Source organism: Sarcophilus harrisii, chromosome 1, assembly GCF_902635505.1.
Source record: "Sarcophilus harrisii chromosome 1, mSarHar1.11, whole genome shotgun sequence".
Taxonomy (NCBI): Eukaryota; Metazoa; Chordata; class Mammalia; order Dasyuromorphia; family Dasyuridae; genus Sarcophilus; species Sarcophilus harrisii.
This window is the reverse complement of record NC_045426.1, coordinates 362,132,589-362,155,363: the sequence shown is the minus strand read 5'-3', so window position 1 is coordinate 362,155,363 and position 22,775 is coordinate 362,132,589. Positions and strand designations below refer to the sequence as shown.

The 22,775-nt window shown below is 35.2% G+C and overlaps 1 protein-coding gene and 1 non-coding gene across 2 annotated transcripts in view; one reads left to right on the top strand and one right to left on the bottom strand.

The window, feature by feature from the left end:
• ACAA2 (acetyl-CoA acyltransferase 2) overlaps positions 1-20,602 on the bottom strand; it is a 31,014-nt gene extending 10,412 nt beyond the window's left edge. Inside the window, exons 1-7 of the mRNA XM_003759542.4 lie at positions 20,358-20,602; positions 14,253-14,419; positions 9,192-9,320; positions 7,883-7,999; positions 7,054-7,201; positions 3,812-3,987; positions 3,123-3,252 (exon numbers count right to left, since the gene is read on the bottom strand). Coding sequence (XP_003759590.1) covers positions 3,123-3,252; positions 3,812-3,987; positions 7,054-7,201; positions 7,883-7,999; positions 9,192-9,320; positions 14,253-14,419; positions 20,358-20,373 — 883 coding nt within the window. The 5' untranslated portion in view covers positions 20,374-20,602. The remainder of the gene's footprint in view (positions 1-3,122; positions 3,253-3,811; positions 3,988-7,053; positions 7,202-7,882; positions 8,000-9,191; positions 9,321-14,252; positions 14,420-20,357) is intronic.
• Positions 20,603-22,185: 1,583 nt separating this feature from the next.
• LOC116420919 lies at positions 22,186-22,268 on the top strand. Its single transcript, XR_004231350.1, has one exon.
• The last annotated feature ends 507 nt before the right edge of the window (positions 22,269-22,775 follow it).

The window sequence follows — 22,775 nt, the reverse complement described above, 5'->3', positions numbered from 1 at the left end:
AATACAGTGACACTGTTGCCCTTTATGTTCTAAGATACTCCACTTCCTGACTCTTGAGTCTCTTTGCTGTCTGTTACTCATAAATAGAATGCTCATCTTTCTTATCTCTGTCTTTTGGCTTTTTTCAAAGTATAGCTAAAATTTTATCATCTACAGAAAGGCTTCTTCAGTCCTTAATTCTAGTACCATCCCTTTGATAATTATTTTCTATTTATCTTTTATATATCTATAGTTTTTTGAACAAGGTTGTTTGCATGATATCTCTTCCATTTGACTGTGAGCTCTTCCAGGACAAGGAATAAAACTATAGAAACAATTCACAACTTTAGCAAAGTTGCAGGATACAAAATAAATCCACATAAATCATCAGCATTTCTACACCAGCAATACAGCAGCAAAACATAGAATGAGAAATCCCATTTAAAACAACTGCAAATAATACAAAATATTTAGGAGTTTACCTACCAAGACAAAGCCAAGACCTACCTATATGAACATAATTACAAAACACTTTTCACATAAATAAGGTTAAATCTAAGTACTTGGAAGAACATCAAGTATTCATAGGTCAGTCAAGTTAATATGATAAGAATGACAATTAATCTACTTATTCATTAGATACCAATCAAACTGCCAAGAAACTACTTTATAGAGCTAGAAACAAAATTCATCTGGAAAAACAAAAGGTCAAAAATTTCAAAGAAATTAATGAAAAAAATGCATATGAAGGTGGCCTAGCTATACCAGAACTAAAACTATATTATAAAGCAGCGGTCATCAAAACCATTTGGTACTGGCTAAGAAATAGAGTAATTGATCAGTGGAATAGTTAGGGTTCACAGAACAAAATAGTCAATGACTACTATTTAACAAACCCAAAGATCCCAGATTTTGGGATAAGAAGTCACTATTTTACAAAAACTGCTGGGAAAACTAGAAAATAGTGTGGCAGAAACTAGGCACTGACCAACACCTAACCCCCTATACCAAGATAAGGTCAAAATGGGTTCATAATTTAGACATAAAGAGTAATACTATAAGCATATTAGGAGAACAAGGGATAGTCTACTTCTCAGAACTATGGAGAAGGGAGAATTTATGACCAAAGAAGAACTAGAGAACAATATAAAATGCAAAACAGATAACTCTGATTATATTAAATTAAAAATGTTTTGTACAAACAAAACCAATACAGTTAAGATTAGAAGAGAAGCAGAAAGCTGAGAAAAAATTTATATTCAGTGGTTCTGATAAAGGCTTCATTTCTAAAATATCTAGAGAATTGATTTAAATTTATAAGAATAAGAAAAGAATTTATAAGAATCAGATACAATAAATATAAGAATGAGACTCAAATTTATAAGGCTTTATAAGTCATTCCCCAATTGATAAACTGTCAAAGGATATGAACAGACAAATTTTCAGATGAAGAAATTAAAGCCATGTAGCCAATAAGAAAAAAATGCTATAAATCATTATTGATTGGGGAAATACAAATTAAGACAACTCTGAGGTACCACTTTACACTTCTCAGATTGGCTAAAATGGCAGGACAAGATAATGATAAATGTTGGAGGGGAAGTGGGAAAACTGAGACACTAATATACATCATTGATGGAGTTGTGAATTGTTCTAATCAGTCTGGAGAGCAATTTGGAATTATGCCCAAAGGACAACCAAACTGTGCAAATCTTTTAATCTAGCAGTGTCTCTGCTGGATCTATATCCCAAAGAGATCATAAAGGAGGGAAAAGAACCCACATGGGCAAAAATGTTTGTGGCAGCCATTTTAATAGTGGCAAGAAACTAGAACCTGAGTAACTGCCCATCAGTTGGGGAATGGCTGAATAAGCTATGGCAGATGAGTGTATTGGAATATTATTGTTCTATGAGAAACGACCAGCAGGATGATTTCAGAGACACCTGGAGATACTTACACAAACTGATGCTAAGTGAAGTGAGTAGAACCAAGAAAACATTGTACACAACAACAAGATTATGTGAAGATCAATTCTGATGGATGTGGCCATCAGATGACTGAAGCCAATTCCAACAGACTTGTGATGGAGAGAGCCATCTGCATCCAAAGAGAAAACTATGGGGACTGGATGGGAAGCTATTTGCTTGCTTGTTTTTTTTCTTTCTCGTTTTTTTCCATTTTTGATCTTTCTTGTGCAGCATGATAAATGTGGAAATATGTGTAGAGAAATTGCACATGTTTAACATATATTGGATTATCTGCCATGTAGGGGAGAGGGTAGGGGGAAGGAAGGGAAAAAATTTGGAACACAAGGTTTTGCAGGGATGAATATTGAAAAGTATCTATGCATATATTTTGGAAATAAAAAGCTTAAATAATAAAATAAAATAAAACATGAGATTCCCTTCTTAAAATACTTAAACATATAATGCCACTGACACCCCAGAGTTGGTAGACTTGGCCGGCTGAGGGAAAGTTGAAAACTATGACAAATGCTATTTTTGTTGCTCTATTCAAGCCAAACAAAAAAAAAGCAATTACTTTTTTAATTGTCTGATTACTCTTGTGATCCTTTGATCCTCAAACCTCGAGATAGTATGGACCACAAGGATGGGAAGTTAATGTTCTTTTCTCATTGTGTCATCTTTGCTTGTATGATAAAAGATGTTGAACTTGAAGAACCAGGATCCTATTTTTGCCCATCCACACCTGCAGCAGGCATCATGGTTCTGTGGGACTCAGTCATTTCTCCAGTTAGATTATAAGGTTCTTGAGAGAAGGAACTATCTCTTTTTTTGGGGAATGGGGAGGAGGTTATTCCTACTGCATAGAGAATAGTGCTGTTCACATAGTAATTGCTTTGTAAAGTAATGATATCATGATATCAGGGGGGCAATGCCAGAACATGCAAGTGAATTGGGTTTAAGCAAGGAAGGGATGTGCACGGTCCTCACTTTCCCCTCCAGAGCCTCCAGTGGCTAGATATCCTAACTGACTGACTGAAGACCTGTCCTTTTAGAACTTATTAATACCTCAATGGATTTGGAGTTACCTAGGGACATCAAGCTATACTAATAGCTTTAAAAATCTCATCTCTATCAAAATTAATTGAAGTGGACAATTCATTTTCAGGGTAACGTACCAATGCCCATAATAGTAGGATCACATCCAGATACAAAGTAGCCCACAATTCTGGCAAGCGGAGTCAGGCTATGTTTTTTAACAGCATCTTCACTCGCTATGATCACTGCTCCAGCTCCATCAGACACTCCCTTTAAAAGAAAAGCAATATATTAAGTGAAAATGATAATAATCCAAAGAGATCTGTGTCTGAACAAAGGTAATGACAGCAGGGGTAATTAAAATGAATGGAAAATGATACCAAAGGAACACTGTTTGCTTGGGGATATTGTAAATAGGAAAGGAAGCCAAGGCCTCTCTAATGAGCATAGGGAAGAAAAGGATACTATTTTTAAGGAAAGTATTTTCACCCCCTTTTTTCTGCTTTTTCTTTCTCATGTGCCCCCCACCCCAGTCTTATTTTTCTTGCACAACAAATATGGAAAGATGTTTAAAATAATTGTATGTGTATAAGCTATATCAAATTACTTGCTGTCTTGGGGAGAGAAGAAATAAGGGAGAGAGAAAAAAATATGGAACACAAATCTCACAAAAATGAATCCTGAAAACTATCTTTACATGTATTTGAAAAAAAATGAAACACTATTGAGAAAAAATAAAATTAAATAATCTAAAACTACTGTGACAGTCACATTTCTTTTCTATTGATTGCTTTTAGAATAGACCAAATATCTTAAAATTAACACCTACTGAAGCATTTCCTGCAGTGACTGTTCCATCTTTCTTGAAGACTGGTGAGAGCTTTGCCAGTTGTTCCAAAGTTGTTTGTGGTCGGGGATGTTCATCCATTTGCATCATGTCTTTTCCTTTCTTTGTTTTCACTTCAATTGGTGCCATTTCATTATTAAAGTAGCCAGCATCATTAGCTGAAACAACAGAATGATTTTTTTTAAGAATAAAAATTTTAAAATCCTCCAAAAAAATTTCTATAAAGAAATTGAATAATTTCTGAGTCATTCTTTGCATCTGCTTTAGCCTAAGCTTCTAATAGTTTGCCTCTATAATAAGACTGTTAAGATACTTAACTTATTAAAAACAACAACATTTTTCTCATACCTAAACACCTAGGACATTACTGTGTATCTATGAGGAGATATATGTGTATAGATACATCATATAATATTCAAATGATGCTATTTGTATATACAAAATTATGTAAATTATATTATGTCATAAATTATGTAATATATCATAAGTGATAATCTAATTTTGTTTATATCTTATATGCATACTATATGATTATATAGAATTTTTATATATAACATACACACACAAATACATACACATACATATTTTCCCATAGATACAGAGCAGTGCACTAAGTCTTTAAGTATGTTTTAAATAAATTATATACATAATATATAATTAAATGTGTGATTTATATACATAAATATATAATCGTATGTATACACATGATTATGTATTATGTGATTGTAATTAATGTATATGTTATAAAAGCATGACATATACAATTCATACATATAAATCTTCCCATATTTACATACGTCTATGTGCATAGATAGAAATTTACATAAACACAATTAATATACTGATAAGTACATGTCTGTGCTTACATAAGCCTAGATATGTACATATATACGTATATGCACATATTAGATAAGTACATCATCACACATGTATATACATATATATGTACCACCCATTTTAAGCAACAGATGCTTGATTTAAGTTAAGCACTGTTGTCTCATAGCAACTACGTTAATATGGTATCTATTTCTCCAACTAATATTCTTCTGCTTGCATAACGACATGAGATGACAAACTACATCCTTAATAAAAAGTTAATTATAAACCAACATTGTACACGCATACTAAAAATGCTCAAGGATTTCTCAGGCTGTATTAATAAAAGAAACATAATGTCTTTATTATGGTGAAGTCTTGAAAACTTCCTATGAAGAATGGTCAAAGGAATTCAGTGTAGTTAGCTTAGAGAGAACTAAGATATGATAGCCCTCTTCAAATATTTTTAAATCCACCATAGAGAAGGAAAACCAAACTTTTTTCTTAAATCACAAAGAACAAGTAAAGAGCTCAAGGGCAGAATTTACAAGGAGTTAATATTATTATTATTATTATTATTTTAGCTATTTGAAGTCTTTAAATTACAAATGATCTCATGAGTCCATGAATGTCTTTTTACCGGACCTAGTCATCCAAAGGCCCATCTGTTGGAATCACTGGGGAAATTGGACCAGATGAAGTCTAAAATTAACTTGACATTCTAAATTCTAGGATTTTAAATCAATAACTCACATTTATATAGCATTTTCTGGTTTGTAAAGAGCTTTCCTCAAAAAACTCATGAGATCAATGATGCCAATATGATTCCAATTTTACATATGAAAATCTCAGAACATTTATGTGTTTTGGCCATAGACATAGTTCTCAAATCCAGAGCTTCTGTCTGACTCAACCTCAGGAGATCTTACTTTAATGGAGAGGCTGGTAGGTATGATGAAAAAAGCATTGGATTTGAAATGAAAGAACTTCTGGGCTCCTGGATGTACTACTTACTATTTCCATTTCCATCTAAGCATTACACAGATGCTTTTTTATTCATTCATTTGTCCATTCATTCATTCATTTGCTCACCCATTCATCTTTTGGTGAGTCACTTCAAGTCTCTGGGTCTTGTTTCCAGAACTGTAAAATAAAGTCTCTCTGCCATACTATTTCTCTATAAAATAAAGCCTATAAACAAAAACTGGCCTATTTAAAAATAAGGATGGTACATTGGAAAAATTATCTTGCTTCATTCTTTCAGAAGTTTAAAAACCAGTTTGAGAAACTATTACTGAATTCCACAAATATTTATTTAAAGAATATGCAGCATGCAGATAAGCACTGAGGAGAAAACAGAAGAAATAAGAAAAGATCATTCTCCTTCTAGGAATTTAAATTCATTGGGGAAAGCACATTAGCTCAACATGAAATGTAAGTAAGTTAAGCCAGGATGACAGGCTGATATTTATGACACCTCCACAATCTCGTAGATGGAATTTCCCAGCCATTCATAATTCACCCTGGTTTTTCAACTTGTTGACATCACAAGTTCATTCTCATAATCTCTTCTTTTCTTGCTGGCAAGCTTTTTTAAAAATTTCATAATCATTTTGATAAAGACATTGCTATCTATACAAAACACTGTACACAGTAATAAGATTAGGTGATGATTTTCACCAATGAGGTGATTCAAGGCAATTCCAATAGACTTGGGATAGAAAGGGCCATTCCCATCCAGAGAGAGAACTGTGGTGACTGAATGTAGATCAAAGCAAATTATTTTCACTTTTTAATTTTTCCCCCTTTCTCATGTCTTTTTCCCATTTGATCTGATTTTTCTTGTGCAGCATAAGGAATATAGAAATATGTTTAGAAGAATTGCACATATTTAACCTATATCCGATTGCTTGCTGTTTTGGGGAGAAAAGTGAGAGGAAAAGCGGGAGAATATTTTGAAACACAAGATTTTGCAAAGGTGAATGAATTATCTTTGTATGTATTTGGAAAAACAAAATACAATTAAAAAGCAAAACAAAGCATTGCTATATTATTATCCTCTTCATGGAGAACCAGATTATTGTATGGAGAGGATACATTTTGTATAACCTTAACTAAACTCCATGACCATATTGGATGCGAAAGACATGACTACATATAGTGATAGTAAGCCTCTAACTAAGAAAAACGTCCAGCTCAATTCACTAGTCAACAAGTACCTCATCTAATCAGCTAATACAATTCAAAAGACGATATAACAGTAAACACTAAATCTCAAAATGTTACTTGAAATAAATGATTAAATATATAATTATAATGTAGTAATTTAGTGTTTAGTTAACATTTTGATTAAAAATAACAAATGTTAGAAATTCTAGAAAAATTTTTTATCAATTAATTTCACTGACCAGCTTTCCACCTCTGTTGTGACTGTAAAGCATATTTATCACAGGTTTCTCTGCTTATTTTATGTTTTGCAGCAAGATTCTCAGCAGTAATTGCCATGGGGGTTTTAATATGTTGATCAGTCAATGCTGTCCACAAAGTGTCTTCCAGCTACCAAAGACATTAGTAAGTAAAAAACATGTTAAAGCAGATTTTGTAAAAATAATATGCAATAATTCATTCAAAATTAACTTGTTTTCATAGCTTCTAAAATTAAAAAAAGCAAATTGTATTTGTAAAAACATATTTATTAGAATTACTATTTAAATTAGGTTCTTTGATATTTTAGGAAAAAATATAAATAAACAAGCACAAATATAAAAGTACAATTTCTTAGCATCAAGCCCTTTCAAAATAGCCAATAATGGCAGTAGATTATATTGCAGTATTTGAAAAACACAAATACATTTCTTTCTAGCAAACCTGATAAAACACAATAACTATTTTGCTAGTATTTTTTTGTCAATCTGGAGAGAAAGACATTTATCCTAACTTCTTTGTGAGATCTTGGAACTTACAAGTTATGTATGGTATGAAGACAGAACTTTTAAGCAATACAGTTAGTATTGTGTTTTATTACTATTATATGTGGTTATGATAGGACTGAGGGTCTCTGCAAGAAAGACTACTCGATTCACAAAAGGCACATCTCCTACTGATTCAGCTCCCCCATTTTCCCTTATTATCCATTTTGCCATCTTCCTTCCTTTCTCTTTCCCCCTAAAAACTCCCACAAAACAAAAGTATAGCAACAAAATGGCAGTAATAATAAAAATCCAACATGATCCCAACCTTCAAGTCTGTTCCCAACCTGGTTCCAAAGCGTATGTTTCTGACACAGTAGGGAGCTTGGCTCATACTTTCTGTTCCCCCACATAGTACCACTTCAGCATCTTTGACACAAATTTCCTGTAAAAAAGTTTTCCAGTGAAATATTTCTGTTTTATGTTTATAACGAAATAGCCTTGAAAACTTAAGAATCCCAATTAAAGTGGTTCAGTGGAATGACTTCTAATAATTTAAAAGTCACTTCTGAAATCTCTGAACTCATTGTTAGTCAATAAGCATTTATTAAGCACCAACTACATGCTGAGCAAATGTGCTAAGTGGTGGATATAAAAGACAAAAAAAGAGACAAGTGACTTTATTAAACATTATTATGGCAAATGACTTTATTAAAGGCAATGGAGCATCTGAGTTTAAATCTTGGCTTTGCAACCTACTGATGATTTTGCTGACTCACTACTGCATTCAGCCTAAAATAAAACATTCCACCACCTTTAACTTTGACATCCTTTTAAGCTGCCCTAGCATTCCTCCCATATTGTAACATCTCTTATCTCCTACTTTTCTTTTAAAATTCATTATAAAAACATTTTGAATTCCAAATTCTCTCCCCCTCTCCTCACCTCTTCCCCAACCACTGAGAAGGCAATCATATTCATTTTACACATGCAATCTTTTTTATTTTTGTTTTTTAACATTCTTTTTAAAAATTCTATTTTTAAAACTTATTCTCTGTCACAGTACAGGTTTTCTTATTATTCCCTCATTTTTAGGGTCACCTCTCTCTACCTCTATTCATTTTTTCTAGAAATAACTCACAAAAATGCAGAAGCTGTTTATTTTCCTGACAAACTCTTTCCCTCCCTCAAATCTTTCAACATTTGTATATTTTTCCAGAAAACACATATTGTGGTCTTACACATGATGCTGACTCCCTGAGTAGATCTAGGTAGATTTAATAACAAGAGCTAACATTTACATAGCACATTAAGATCTGCAAAGCACTTCACAAGAATCATCTCATTTTATCCTCATGCCAACTTTTAAGAGGCAGGAGCTATTATTACATGAGCAGAAGAGGTTAAAGAACATATCTAGGATCAGAGATCAAGACAGTGACAAAAGAAAACTTAGGTCTTCTTATACCAGATTTAGTATTTTTTGTGCCATAGCACCTATTTACTTTTATTCTGGAATTCTATTGATCACAGTAAAAATGTAAAAGCTGTAGTGTTACATTTATTGATGAGGTAAATATCTACCCCTAAGGTAATTCCAATCCTTCCACAAAATCAAATATAAAATATTTCCATACCTGACATCCACTGATGATAGATTGGAAGCCAGAGCCACAAAGTCTATTCAGAGTGAGAGCTGGGGTTGCCTGAGGGACTCCCACACGTAAACCAACATGTCTCGCCAAGTATATAGCATCTGATGAACTCTGAAAGATGGGGGAGAGGTAAAAATGAATTTGTCCTCTGCAAAGTGGGAGAGAGTGAGAACAAGAATATAACCAATGTAAACATTGACTATCTACATGAGATAGAAAATAGGTCCTAGATTAAGCATCATATGTATAAGATGCCCCCTGAATATGTTCCTGAAAAGTTGTATCCAAAATAAATTTTAATATCAATACATTTTAAATCTGTTAAAGGAAAACCTGCTAAAGGAAAGGGTTGAAACTAGATGAACTTTCTCAGGTCCTATTCAGTTCTAACTATCTTTGATTTGGTGAATTACTGTCATAAAGCAAAGACTTAATTATATAAAATTAAACTTTTGCTTAAAACATATTATTATCAGTAACTTTATAAGACCAATATCTTTAACAACACTCAAAGTGGTCAGGACAAGGTACACACTGCATTTATGTCTTTTCTACTGAGACTAGCTATACTGAAGTCCAAAATGTATTTTAAATGATATGATGAATGAAGAACAAAGACCCAGGACAGAGTAAAGGGAATGTATGACAGAAGCCCTCTTACTTGGGGTGAATAATTTGAATTCAGGGCTTAAGCAAAATTTCTAATGAGGGTTAATAAAATTAAGAATCACAACTCAAAAGAGCTTATAAAAATGGGTTAGTCAGCAGCGTAACTTGTATAATATATTTATAAAGGGCAAGACAAAAATTTTTTAAAAGAAATGAATCACAAAAACAGAAAGAATAGTCATATCAAATTCAAATAATGTATTGCCTAGGGCTTTCTTGAGAAGATTCCATGCTACTCAAAGATTAGTAGAGTTTAGATTAGTGTTTAATAGCTATAAATGTAAAAGAATTTTCATAATCTTATCTAATCTTTTGTTTTTATACCATCTTCATTTCCCAAAGTATCCTTTTCTCTTTCCTAAAAGCGATCCCTTTTAACAAAGAATATACAAAAACAAATGTTTGTTTCTTTGTTTGTATGTAGGCATCATTTCTTAAAGTGAAGTAATTTTGCATTTCATCCACATGCCACTATTTACAAAGCCATTCTTCAAAAACTAAGAATATTTTGTTTCCAGTTCTTCATTATTACCTCCCACCAAATATTGCTCTAAGTATTTTGGTGAGTTTCCCTTTTATCTTTGACACCTCCTTAGAGTATATGGCTATCAATAGGATTTTTAGGTCAAACCTATGTACAGTTTAATCATTTTCTTAGAATAATTTCAAAGTGCTTTTCAGAATGGATAGATCAATTTATAGTTCTATCAAACTATTTTAGGTATATATCTTTCTACAACCTATTGTGATCTCTTATCATTATTGCCAATTCAATGGGTATGAAGTAGAATCTTGGAATTGTTTTGATGTGCATTTCTCTTATTATTAATACTTTAGAGCAAACTTTTTATGGTTGCTAATAGTTTGCATTTCTTTTTGAGAAGCCACTTTTTTTTTCATGTCCTCTGCATTTATCCAATAAAGAGTGGCTTTGGGTCTTAGATAATTATGTAAATGTGGTCTCTTTCCCTGAATAAATTGCACTTGTATCTCCAAGACCCAGTTATCAGTGTTCTGCACAATTTAGGAACTAACTCTCTTCCCTTCCTTTCTCTGTTTTTTTTTCTTTCCCTCATGAATTGTTTGGTTAATATTGGGTACCTATAGTGGTGGGAAATGAGAAAGCCAGAGAAAATGAATTGAAGTCATGAGGGTACATGTGATTCCTTTTGGTCCTTAGGTAGGAGAGGATGAATCAAACCTAATGGGACAAACTCTACTCTCCATACCTGCCCTGCTTACTATCTTTGCAACATGCTCTGTGATCAGTAGATGATGTAAGATGAACTTGAGTACTCACATGCAATTTAGCAAATATGAAATGATGGTGTTAAACTACATAGGTCCAAAGTCCCTGTCACTCTAGATCTGTGAAAGGAAGGTAAAGGAAGATACAAGAAATAAACACCTGGCTGAGATGGTACTGATGAAAAGTTTCTGTTATTCCACACCATGCCTTAAGATGCCTTTAAGAAGAACAATGGAATAGGGAAATATAAAGAATAGTAAAGAAGATACTCAGGAATTCATAAGAGAAATTAATTGAAAAGCACAGAAATAATACTGATGGTCTCATATGTCCATCTAGTAAAGTATAAAATATAAGGAACAAACAAAATGAAAATGAAGTACTTAACAAAAGAGAAAGAATGCAGTCTGCTGTGGAAAGAACAAAGGATTTGAGTCATACCACCTGGACTAGAATCCCTTATGCCTTGGAGTTTCACATATAGTTTTCTTTGGTAGTAATAACTTTGTTTTCTATATCCATGAGTTCTTGGCAGCTTTCTTGTATTACTTCCTGCACTATAGTATTCAAGTTTTTTTATTTGTATTGTTCTTCTGGTAAGTCTATAGTTCTTAAGTTATCTCTGTACATTGTCTTCAAGGACAGTTATTCTGATTTGTAAAGAATTCATATATTCTTTTATCACTTTTTTTCTCCTTTGCTAAATTTTCTTCTGCTTCTGTATTTTTATGTTTCAAATGCTATTTTCCTTGTCAGTCTCTACTTCTTTGATGAAACTATCATATATTCTAAATTAGATGTTGCGTGATATCTTTTTAAATTGTGTACTGATGAGCTCTGATGTCTGACAATTTCTTTCATATCTTTTGGAAATTTTCATTTTTCTTCTGACTCTTTCTGCAATTTCCTGCTGTTGTTCTGTGATCTTTGGATAGTGTTCAGGATGTTCTTTTTGATCAGGGAATTTTGGTTAATTTTCCTTAAAAGTACAATACTTATTGGTTTTGATCTGGCCTCTGCTAGCATTTTAAATCATTTTATTTCTTTTATCTTTATGAGCATCTCTGTTGGTTTGCTTGCTTGTGAATTAGAACTGTGAATTGAAACTTGTTTTTAAAGTTTCTTACTTGCAGCCCAGATTTTTTTATCTGATTTCTTGCCTCCAACACTCACCTTCCCATGTTATATAGAATCTTTTAAGGATGAATATCTTTAGCCTCTTAACTTTTGGGATGGGAGGGACTGATCCAAGTTCCTATTTGAAATAAACTATAGGAAATAGGACTGATCTTCCCTTTTCCCTTAGGTCCTAAAAACTCTTTCCTTTCTAACTGGTATCACACACATCCCCTGTCTTCTGCTACTACTCACTTCCTATTGCTTACTTGTGAGTAGAGCATAGTGGGGGTGGGGTTCAAGCTGAGTGACTGTCATGGAAGGATTGAGTAGGGACCATTACAGCCAGACCCTAAGTACAAGTCTGTTAGGCTGTTCATATTGACTATAATCTGTTTTATGGGTTGGGGGTACAGAGATAAGTATGTATGAGTATTTACATATATGTAAATATGCATGAGTATTTATGAGTATTTAAATGTATTTTTAAATATATTTTAAAATGAAATATTTAAATTTATTTAATATTCTCCAGTATTATTTCATGGGATTTTAAATCTCCTGCAGTGTTTCCATCTTTTTGTAGATTTACCCTTAGTTATTCATTATCTAAAGGTAAGTCCCTTTTCTATGATTGGAGAAGCTGAAGAGATCTGAAGAAAACAGCTGCTCTGGCAACTTTCTAATCACATCTCTAAGTATATATATATATATATATGTTCTTATATGTCATCATTATTTGGGAAAGGGAAAATTCCACATTCTATTATCAACTTTATTCTTTAAATATTTTATTCCATTGTATTGGAGGAAAATAAAATCAGAGCTGGAAGGAATCTTAGATGATCATCTAAGAAATAAATGGCATGACCAAGTAATATAGCTATTTAATGTCAGAAGACAGGTCAAAAACTCAGAACCCTTGACGTTGACCTATTTTTTTGCCAGAAAGAAAATCATCATAGCATCCTCTGAAACATACTAGCAGTGTCTGAGTATCTGAGTAATAATTGAGACAATTAATCTTAGCCTCTTTACAACTAACAATTTAATCCATTCCTAACTCAGTCCTTCTATCTCAGGGCCCATATTTAATTAATTATTCCTGAGTTGTTTTTTTTTATTTTTCCTGAATATCTGAAAAATAATTCAGGTAATCAAACTTAGCTTATTTGCTTCTGACAACCAAGACAGAGCAGGAACGAGCAAGGATAATAACATAGCAAATAACATAGGTGTCAAGTTTTAAAACTTAAAAAAGTCTCCCAAAAATTTGAAATAAAAATTCAACCCTGCTCTATCTTTATCATGGCACAAAAATTCAAGTTTCCCAAAAGAAAAGGCTGATATTCCATCTTTATTAAATTCACTTCAAGGCTAACTTAAGTCATAGGTAATTAAATGTGCCACAAATAAATAAAGGGGGTAAGATTGGGAGACAGAAATATCAAAATGATTTAAGGAAAGCACTTTGCATTCCACAGGAGAGAACTTCAAAAGAAAAAGTCACAGCTCTTTATCTACGAACATATAAATGAGTGGGAAAGTGGTCAATTCTAATAGATCTACCAAATGGATAGTCATTGATTAAACCATAGATTGTTAGCAGTCTTTACTTTCCTTTAGATATTTACTGAGTAATCCTGGTATATAAAATGGACCCTTGCTAGGTATCTGTAAGGAATATAAAAAGGCATTACCAAGAAATCCCCATTTGGTGCATACAAATTAACCTTAACATTAGCTTTAGCTAAATACAAATTAGGAAAGCAGAAACTTTTTGGAAATATTCCAAAACAAATATTTGCAGATTATATCTGTTCTAGATTATGAAGGGCAAACAGCATTACTCCTTCTTTAAATTGCACAGTTAGAATCAAGAGCTGTATTGCATTTCAAATTTCAAAGTTCTTTCATTATTATTCATTTGTTCAGAAAAATCCAATTCATAGATGCAAGAGTTCTATTCAAAAAGCAGAATGAGCATACTTCCCTTCTGCCCTACTAACCTGTGAGACATTGCCTACGATCACACTGTCAATAATTTCTGGAGAAACTTTGCCAGCAGACAGGGTAGCCTTGGCAGCCAGTTCAGCCAGGTCAGTTGCTGTGAAATCCTTCAGTAAACCTCCAAAGGTCCCGAAGGGCGTTCGCTTAGCAGCAACTATGTATACACCTAGAACCACCAGAAGAAAATGATTAATGATTTTAGATTAGCCTATGAACTTTCACCTTCATTTAAGTATCTTTCTTCATATGGATCAAAGCCCTTCACTGGAGAATGGAAGTTCAAGACCAAGAGGAGTGCCTTTTCACCTAGTTATTTCACCTATATATAGACATGCAATCAACAGCAACAAACACAGGGAGCTAAGAGTACTGGGTTAAGAATCTTATGGATCAGATCCTGGTCAAGAGTTAGAGGCAAGAAAATCTTAAATTTAAATCCTGGACCTGTAGTCAAGCAGATTAGGGACTTTGGGCAATTGCCTTCTCCTCTCAGGACCTTTATTTCTTCAGCTATAAAATAAGTGAGGGAGGAGTGGGGAATCAATGCTCAAGCCATCCACAAGCCTTGTTCAGTTGGTAGGTGCTGAATAAATAAATGCTTGTTAACTTAAGCAGGGGGAGTTGGGTAGAATACTGAATCTATACTCCCTGTAAGATATTTTCTCATCTGTAAAATGGGATAGTGGTATTTGTAATACTTACTCACAGGTCTGTTTTCAGAAAAGCAATTTTTTTTCCAACCTCAAAATACATGATACCACAAGTCTATCAATCAGTAAGTATGTATTTATTCCTCAAATATCAGCGTGGTATGTTTTAAGCAGAAAGAACAGAATGACCTATTTCATGGGTTGTAAATGTTCTCCATCTAAGTTTTTTAAAGTGACTCAAAAATCTACCGATATCTACTTTCCACTATTGGTTCTAAATGTTTCCTCTGGGGCAACACACAATCCACTTTCTAATGAACAATGCTTTAACTAGAAAAATTCCTCTCAGCATTTCAACCTAAATACCTTTATCAAATAGTATGCTGGGGGTGGGGGGAAGAGTCAAAGTTTAGATAAAGCCTACTGCTTGCTCTAGGGCAGATAGGCAGTGTTTAAATCTGTTTTCAGGATCAGTGTGACCCTGGACAACTGACAAACTATTTGCCTAGAATTTCTTCAACTGTAAAATGAACTGGAAAAAACAATGGTAAACCATTTCAGCACCTTGTCCAAGAAAACTCCTTGTGGGGTCACAAAGAGTTGATCAAGACTGATCAGTCATCACAAATACCCAAGTTGGGACAAAAAACAGGAATGAAAAATAACAACATAGGGGACACTTTCACTAAGGAAAAGATCAAGGGGAAGATAGAATATTGGGCTTGTTAAGAAAACCTGAATTCAAAGATATGGGACCTTTAAATGCTTCTTGCCTCCATTTTTTTTTTTTTTTTACTTGTAAAATGGAGATAACAGTACCTACCTCAGAAGGCTGTTGTGAAAATCAAGTCTGATAATATCTGTAAAACACTTAGCACAATTCCTGGCACATAATAAGTGCTTAATAAATAGCATCTATTTAAAACCATCAGCAAGCATCTTATGTAATGGAGACAAACTGGAACCATTCCCAATAAGATGGGGGTGAAACAAGGTTGCCCACTATTACCATTACTATTCAATATTGTATTAGAAATGTTAACTTTGGAAATAAGAGAAGAAAAAGAAATTAAAGAGATTTAGAGTAGGTAATCGAGGAAACCAAATTATTACTTTTTGCAGATGATATGATAATATACTTAGAGAACCCCAGAGAATCTACTCAAAAAGCTATTAGAAATAATCTACAACTTTAGCAAAGTTGCAGGATACACAATAAATCCACATAAATCATCAGCATTCTTATATATTACTTATAAAGTTCAGCAAAAGAGAAATTCCATTTAAAATCACTGTAGATAATATAAAATATTTGGGAGTCTACCTGCCAAGGCAATGTCAGGAACTATATTAACACAATTACAAAACACTTTCCACACAAATAAAGTCAGATCAAATCAACTGGAAAAATATCAAGTGCTCATGGATTGGCTAAGCTAATATAATAAAAATGACAATATTACCTAAATTAATTCATGGAAGGCAAGGATCTGCAAATACTGAAATGACAGCAGGAATAAGAAGGGCTTTTCAAATATCAGTTCCACATACAGAATCCTGGTGAGAAAGAGCAAGCCCTTGCATAATTCTGAGGGAAGGGGCTCTGAATGCCAACATTCTTATTATTTTTGAGCCCTGTTCTTTCTTTCCTATTTAGCTGCAGAGACAGATTTTCTAGAGAAGGAGTCAGCAATTTTTTAAATGTTAAAAGCCAATTTTGATAACATTTTGATACCTTTTTAAAGATGGGAAAATTAAATATGGTGTTTGATAATGAGTAAATGAACTGAATCAATAGCTAGGCATAAATTGCTTATTCAAGCTTAAGGAGCTCAAATAAATTAATCTAGTTCAGGTCAGAATTCTTAATTTGGGTTCCATGTTCCCTGGACAGATTCCAGGTGATCCAGTAATTTTTATGTGAAAAAAAATTATGCCTTTTTGAATATAATTTCCTTTGTAATCCTCTGCATTTAAGATCATTATTCTGAGTTCATAGGGTTTACCAGATAATCAAAAGGATCCATGACACAAAAAACAGAAGAACTTCTTTCTCTTTTAGTTATAAGTGACTAAGTGATCTTTGTCATTTACTCTAGGGATTAAAAAAAACCCCAAAATGCACCACCCCAGCAGGTTAAAAAATATTTCCTATCTCATACAATTTCCAATAAGAACTTTAGTAATTAGCTGACCATTTCTATTGACTGCTTGAGAGATAATACAGAAATTCCTAAAAGTAAAAAAGAAGTAGAATGAAAGCTAAAGAGAACACAAGTAATGATTAAGAATAGTAAAGTAGTAATTAATAGGATAATGAGAGTAATAGCTGGGCAAAACCTTGGGTGGATTTTCTCTAACTGCTAACCTACCAAAATTAACCACCATGCCATGCAATTTCGGTTATAATAATCAGTTAACTGTTAGTCTATCTTTGGCGGTATTCCTGGAGATGGTGCTTTTACATATGAATAAAATAAGAATAGGAAGAAAACTTTAATTCAAACCCTTCATTTTAAAGATGTTGAAGATGAAACAGTTAAGTGATTTGCCAAATCCAAGGATATTTATATTTTAAATTTTAGTTGCACAAACTCTAGCCAGAAGTATTCACAATGTACAGTAAATCTACAGTATTGTGATTTATAGGGTGCCACTCCTCAGAAGATATATTTCTGAAATTAAGAATTAGATAGGCCTTCTATACATCCTGTATGACCATGATTAAATCAAGTGATCTGTCAGTTTCTGTATTTGTCAAATGATGGCAATAAATTTTTGCAGTATCTACCTCACAGGGTTATTTTGGGAATAAAAGAGATAATATTACAAAGTACTTTGCAGATTTAAGGTGCTATAGCTTGTTAATTATATACATTAATTATATATAATATATTATATAATATTACATATATGTAATAATATATAATATAACATATAATTATATGTAATATGTAATATCTTATATATTAATTATATACATTATACATTGTTCATTTGAAATACTAATCAGTCAAAATCTATTCTTTAAAAGTTATTTTCATTGAAATACAATAAGAATTTAGACTTTCTGAATATTTTGCCTGAGAAGTTTCTATATAGCTTTACTGAGGAAACGTACTGTCATATATTTTTACTGAATCTATGTAATTCACAATATATGCTATATAGAACATTTAAAAAGTGTGAGAGATGTGATTTCTGGATAATCATTTTATTAATAATGCTAGCATTTTATTAATAGATGGATGAAAGATATTAATTAATGCCAAAGGCCAATCACAGCCTTGGGCTCACAGTTTAATCGCCCTTGGGAGAAAGGGTGGTCCTGAGGGTAGCAATCAACTCTGATTGGTTAAAATTAAAGAGAATGACTATTACAATAAGCGTTGGATTTATTCTAAGCAGGGACTGGGGGGAGGGGAATGTAATTTAGATTAAGTCATTTACTTCTGAGTTGTTCGGCCTTGAACAATCTTAATCAAAGAGTTTAGGGCCCCCATCCAAGCTTGAGCAGAAACAGTAGGCCAGGAACCTCACCTTGGATTAAATTCTTTGTAAGGTTGGATGGGGGTATGAACAAGACTGAGGGGAATGTTAATCATATTTGCCACCATTAATCCTGTTCTTCAGAAATCAAGCTTTAATTGAGGACTTTGGAAAAAGGGGGAACTCTGGATGTCCCTGAATCATTGGTTATTAATATTCATTTCTCTCAATGGCATGGAAGCTAGAGGAACTGGATATTACCTGGCCTTCTACTAGACCCCCAGTTACCTTAAAAACTAGAGATAGAGATTGGGCTACATCTCTTAAAGTCAATCAATTAATCAATAAGCATTTATTAAGCACCTATTAGGTGCCTACCACCATGCTGAGTAATGGGAATACAAATACAAATACAAGATAGGTATACTAGGATAGTAGAGTGGAGGCAAATGAAAGCTGAACAAATGAATATTTCCTAAGGTCTGGAAAGTGTTGAGAAACATCTTGTCTCATCTCAGAATCATATTTCATTATGGAAATGTTTTGCATGACTGCACATGTATAATTTATATCTAATTTTTTTCCATCTTGGGGACATAAGTAGGGAAGACGGGAGAAAAAGAATTTGGAACACAAATTAAAAAAAAAAAACAATCCAATGTTAAAAAAGCGTTTTTATGTGTAATTGGAAAAAAAAAAAGAATCTCATTTCATTACTTGAATCTCTGTTTCTATGACCATAATAATGCCAGTGGAGGCATAAGGGGTATAGCAACAATCACATGTAACCTTTGCCCATCTATGTTTGGATCAAGAAAGGTTGCTATCTAGGTAGAAGTTACTAATTTAAAGCTCAGAAACATCCTTAGGTCTCCTCTTTTGGCCAGGACATAAAGCAGCTTGAGCTGAGTGCCTTCTGCACATATATTTTTGAAGAATGCTATCTCACTGGGCAACCAATTCCACAAGACTTAAATAGGCCCAGGACACAAGCCAAAAATAAATCTATTTGCAAATGCTGATTTGCATTATTATTCATTAAGAGCAAAAGATACATTTAAAATTACTTTAGAAGGGAAAAATCTTAACTGCACTATTATGGGATATTTTCACTCAAAAATGCTGGATAGGCACTGCTGAATATCCTTTTATAATTTACTTATTGGGAAAGCTAGGTGGCCAATGACAGGCCTGGAGTCAGAAAGTCTCAATTTCCTGACTTCAAATCCGACCTCTGACACTAGCTGAAAGACCCAGTGGAAGTCACTTAAACCTGCTGGCCTCACTTCGTCATCAATAAAATGAGCTGGAGAAATAAATGACTTCAATATTTTTGAAAGAAAATCCCAAATGGGGTCACGGAGGAGTATAAGACACTACTTCAACTCCTAAACACTGCAAAATCCTCTTATTAATACGGAAGCCCACACAAGACAAAGCTGGTCTGTAATCTTGTAATAAACAACCAATCTGCATATCCTACAATGCTCAAAAAGTTAGCTTTTTACAGTAAGGGCTTTTCCTAAGAATCTACTAATCTTCGCTCTTTAATCCCTCTCCTTCCCAACGATAACAAACGCACATTTATATAGAGCATTCTCTCTCTTGGGACAGTCCCAGAGAGGCAGGTATTACTCATGTTAAGTTAAAGAAGGTAGGGGGTTTCGAAGTGCACAGGGGCCAATGTCAGAGCCCCGCTTGTGTCCAGAACACAAAAGCTCGCTCATCGGGACTGGGCTTAGGCTGTAATACACAAGTCGCCCTAAATCTGAAGGGGAGAATCGATCTGTCAAGATCAGCTGTGGGTAGGGGCTTCCGCGTCTCCGGCCCCCGGGCCCTTCAAAGTCCGTCGGAACTGGGGCCGCAGGGGGCTGGCTCGGCGTGCTGCGGTCCCGGGGGCGGCGGAAGGCACAAAGGGATAACGCGCACGGGCTTCCTCGCTTCGCTTCTCCGCCGGGAGCTTACCTCTGAGCAGGGACATGGCTGGTCGGACAGGATGGATGCTTCTTCCACGGCCGGAGTCTGTCTGATCGCTTCTGAGGACTGCAAAACAGGCCCAGGATCCCCGCACTTTGTAGTTAGGCTTGGGTTTGGGCCCTGCCCCCCTCGATTCCCCTTTCACCTACATTCTCCTCCCACTCGGGCTCCCGGCGCGGCTGCTCCTCCTCTCGCTACCCGAAGCTGCGGGCGCTCTCAGCCTTGTCCCGGGCGTTCTCCCACGCCTTCTCCCACGCCTGAGCGGGAGTCTAACTTTTCTCTCGCCTCTGCCCCTCCTCTCTGTCGCCTTCCCGGGCACCCACCGGCAGGAAATCCGCAGCGCCAGGGCTGTTGGACCTGGCCTTTCCCTGACTTTTTACCCTCTCTCCTTCTCAGTGTTTCCTTTTAAATTTTTTTCATTGTCTGATAATGTCTCTTCTATATATATATATGTATGTATGGAGGCAGCTAAGTGATGCAGTGGATAGAGCACCGGACTCGGGAGACATCTTTCTGATGGCCTAAACACTTAACTAAAACTGCACGATCCTGGACGTGTCGCTTAACCCTGTTTGCCTCAGTTTCTTTATCTGGAAAATGAGCTAGAACAGGAAACTTCAAAATTGCTTCAGTATCTTTGCCAAGAAAACACCTGTCCTGTTAGGACTGAACGCCCCCCCCCCCAATATAGTTATTATATTAATGTGTGTGTACATATGTAATATGTATATATTACATAAAACATACACATATAGGGACTGCTTTTCAAATTATCTTAGAATTCAATCATTCTAATCAAAGACTAACCACTACACCTAAGAGTCTGATGAACCTGCTACTTTCTTCATAGAAGAAAAATGATATATGGTCTCTAAATGTCAGATAAGACCACAAATTGTGCATGTACAGTTTGGCCATTTGTTTTGCTTAGCAACGAATAGTAGTTACAAAGTATGTTTTTTTAATATACACTTGAATACAAAGAAATTGACATAGCTAACTAACGTGCATATATTACACTTGTGGTATATGTTATGTATGTGTTTATATCTTATCTGTTTACCTGACTATATCATGTCCATTACCTGTCTGTCTAGAGAGGCTTCTTAAAAGTTTTCCCATTGGAGGCCCCTTTTTACACAACCCTGGATATATAGGTATATAAAATAGATATATAAATTAAACATTTACTGATAACAAATCATAATTCCACAACCTAATCCTTAGTTTTAAGAAGCTTTGATCTAAAGCACATGTAAAGGAACAATTCCGGAAGCAAAGGTCGAAATATTTTGAGAAGAGGGGAGGGGTAGGGCGGGGCGAGCGGTCCACAGGCAAGTGTGATTGGTGGGCCCAGAGGCAGGGGGTGCGATTGGCTGAGAAGCCCGCCTTTCTTCCGGGAGCGGCGGGCAAGGATGACGACTTCCGGTTAGGGGTTGCGGCGGTTTCGAAGAGTGAGAGGGTTTTGTAGGTATCTAGAAAGGGAGGGAGGAAGCGCCTGAGCCACCCCGAGCGGCTCCCAAGTGAACCCACCGTATTTTCCTTATATGATCAGGCTCCCCGGCGGGGGGAGGGTTAGGTGTGGGAGCCTGACATGATTATGAAACTACTGTGGCAGTGGATGGGAGTCTCGGCGGCTGGTAGGCGCTGAGCGGTGGGGGCGGGGCAGGGCACGCTCCGGCGCCGGCTGGGAGGAGGGGCACGCTCCGGCGCCGGCTGGGAGGGAGCGCCCTCCTGGGCCGTTCCCCCGGGGAGGTCACTCTGTTCTGGGGAGGGCATGGGGGGGAGGGGAGATTGAGGCGGCTCTTCGGAGCCCTGGTCGATGATGACGTGGCCACTGCGCAATCTGAGTTCTTGGAACCAGGTGATGGAGTGTGTGCTGAGAACGGACTGAGACCAGGGCCAGCTCTGAAGCGGGGATGCGCCGGCGGGGTTGGCGCCTTTAGTGGCTACCGGCGCACGTCTGCGTTGCTGCTGGTTGGAAGAGTATAGTTCTATTTTTTTTTTTTTAATAGCTTTTTATTTTCCAAATGCGTGCAGAGTCAGCATTCACCCTCGCAAAAACCTTGTGTTCAAATTTTCCTTCCTCCCACCCCTTCCCCTAGACAGCAAGTCATCAATATAGGTTAAATAGGTGCAATTCTTCTAACTATTTCCACATTTATCATGTTGCACAAAGGAAGTTTACATTAAAAAGAAAAAAAGCAAGCAAACGACAAAAAAGTGAAAATACTATGTTGTAATCCACATTCAGGCCCAATAGTCCTCTTTCTGGAGGCAGATGGCTATTACAAGTATTGATCTGAATCGCCTCATTATCGAAAAGAGCCATATCCATCAGAGTTGATCATCACCTAATCTTGTTGCTGGATACAACCTTCAATACAATGGTTTTGCTCATTTCAC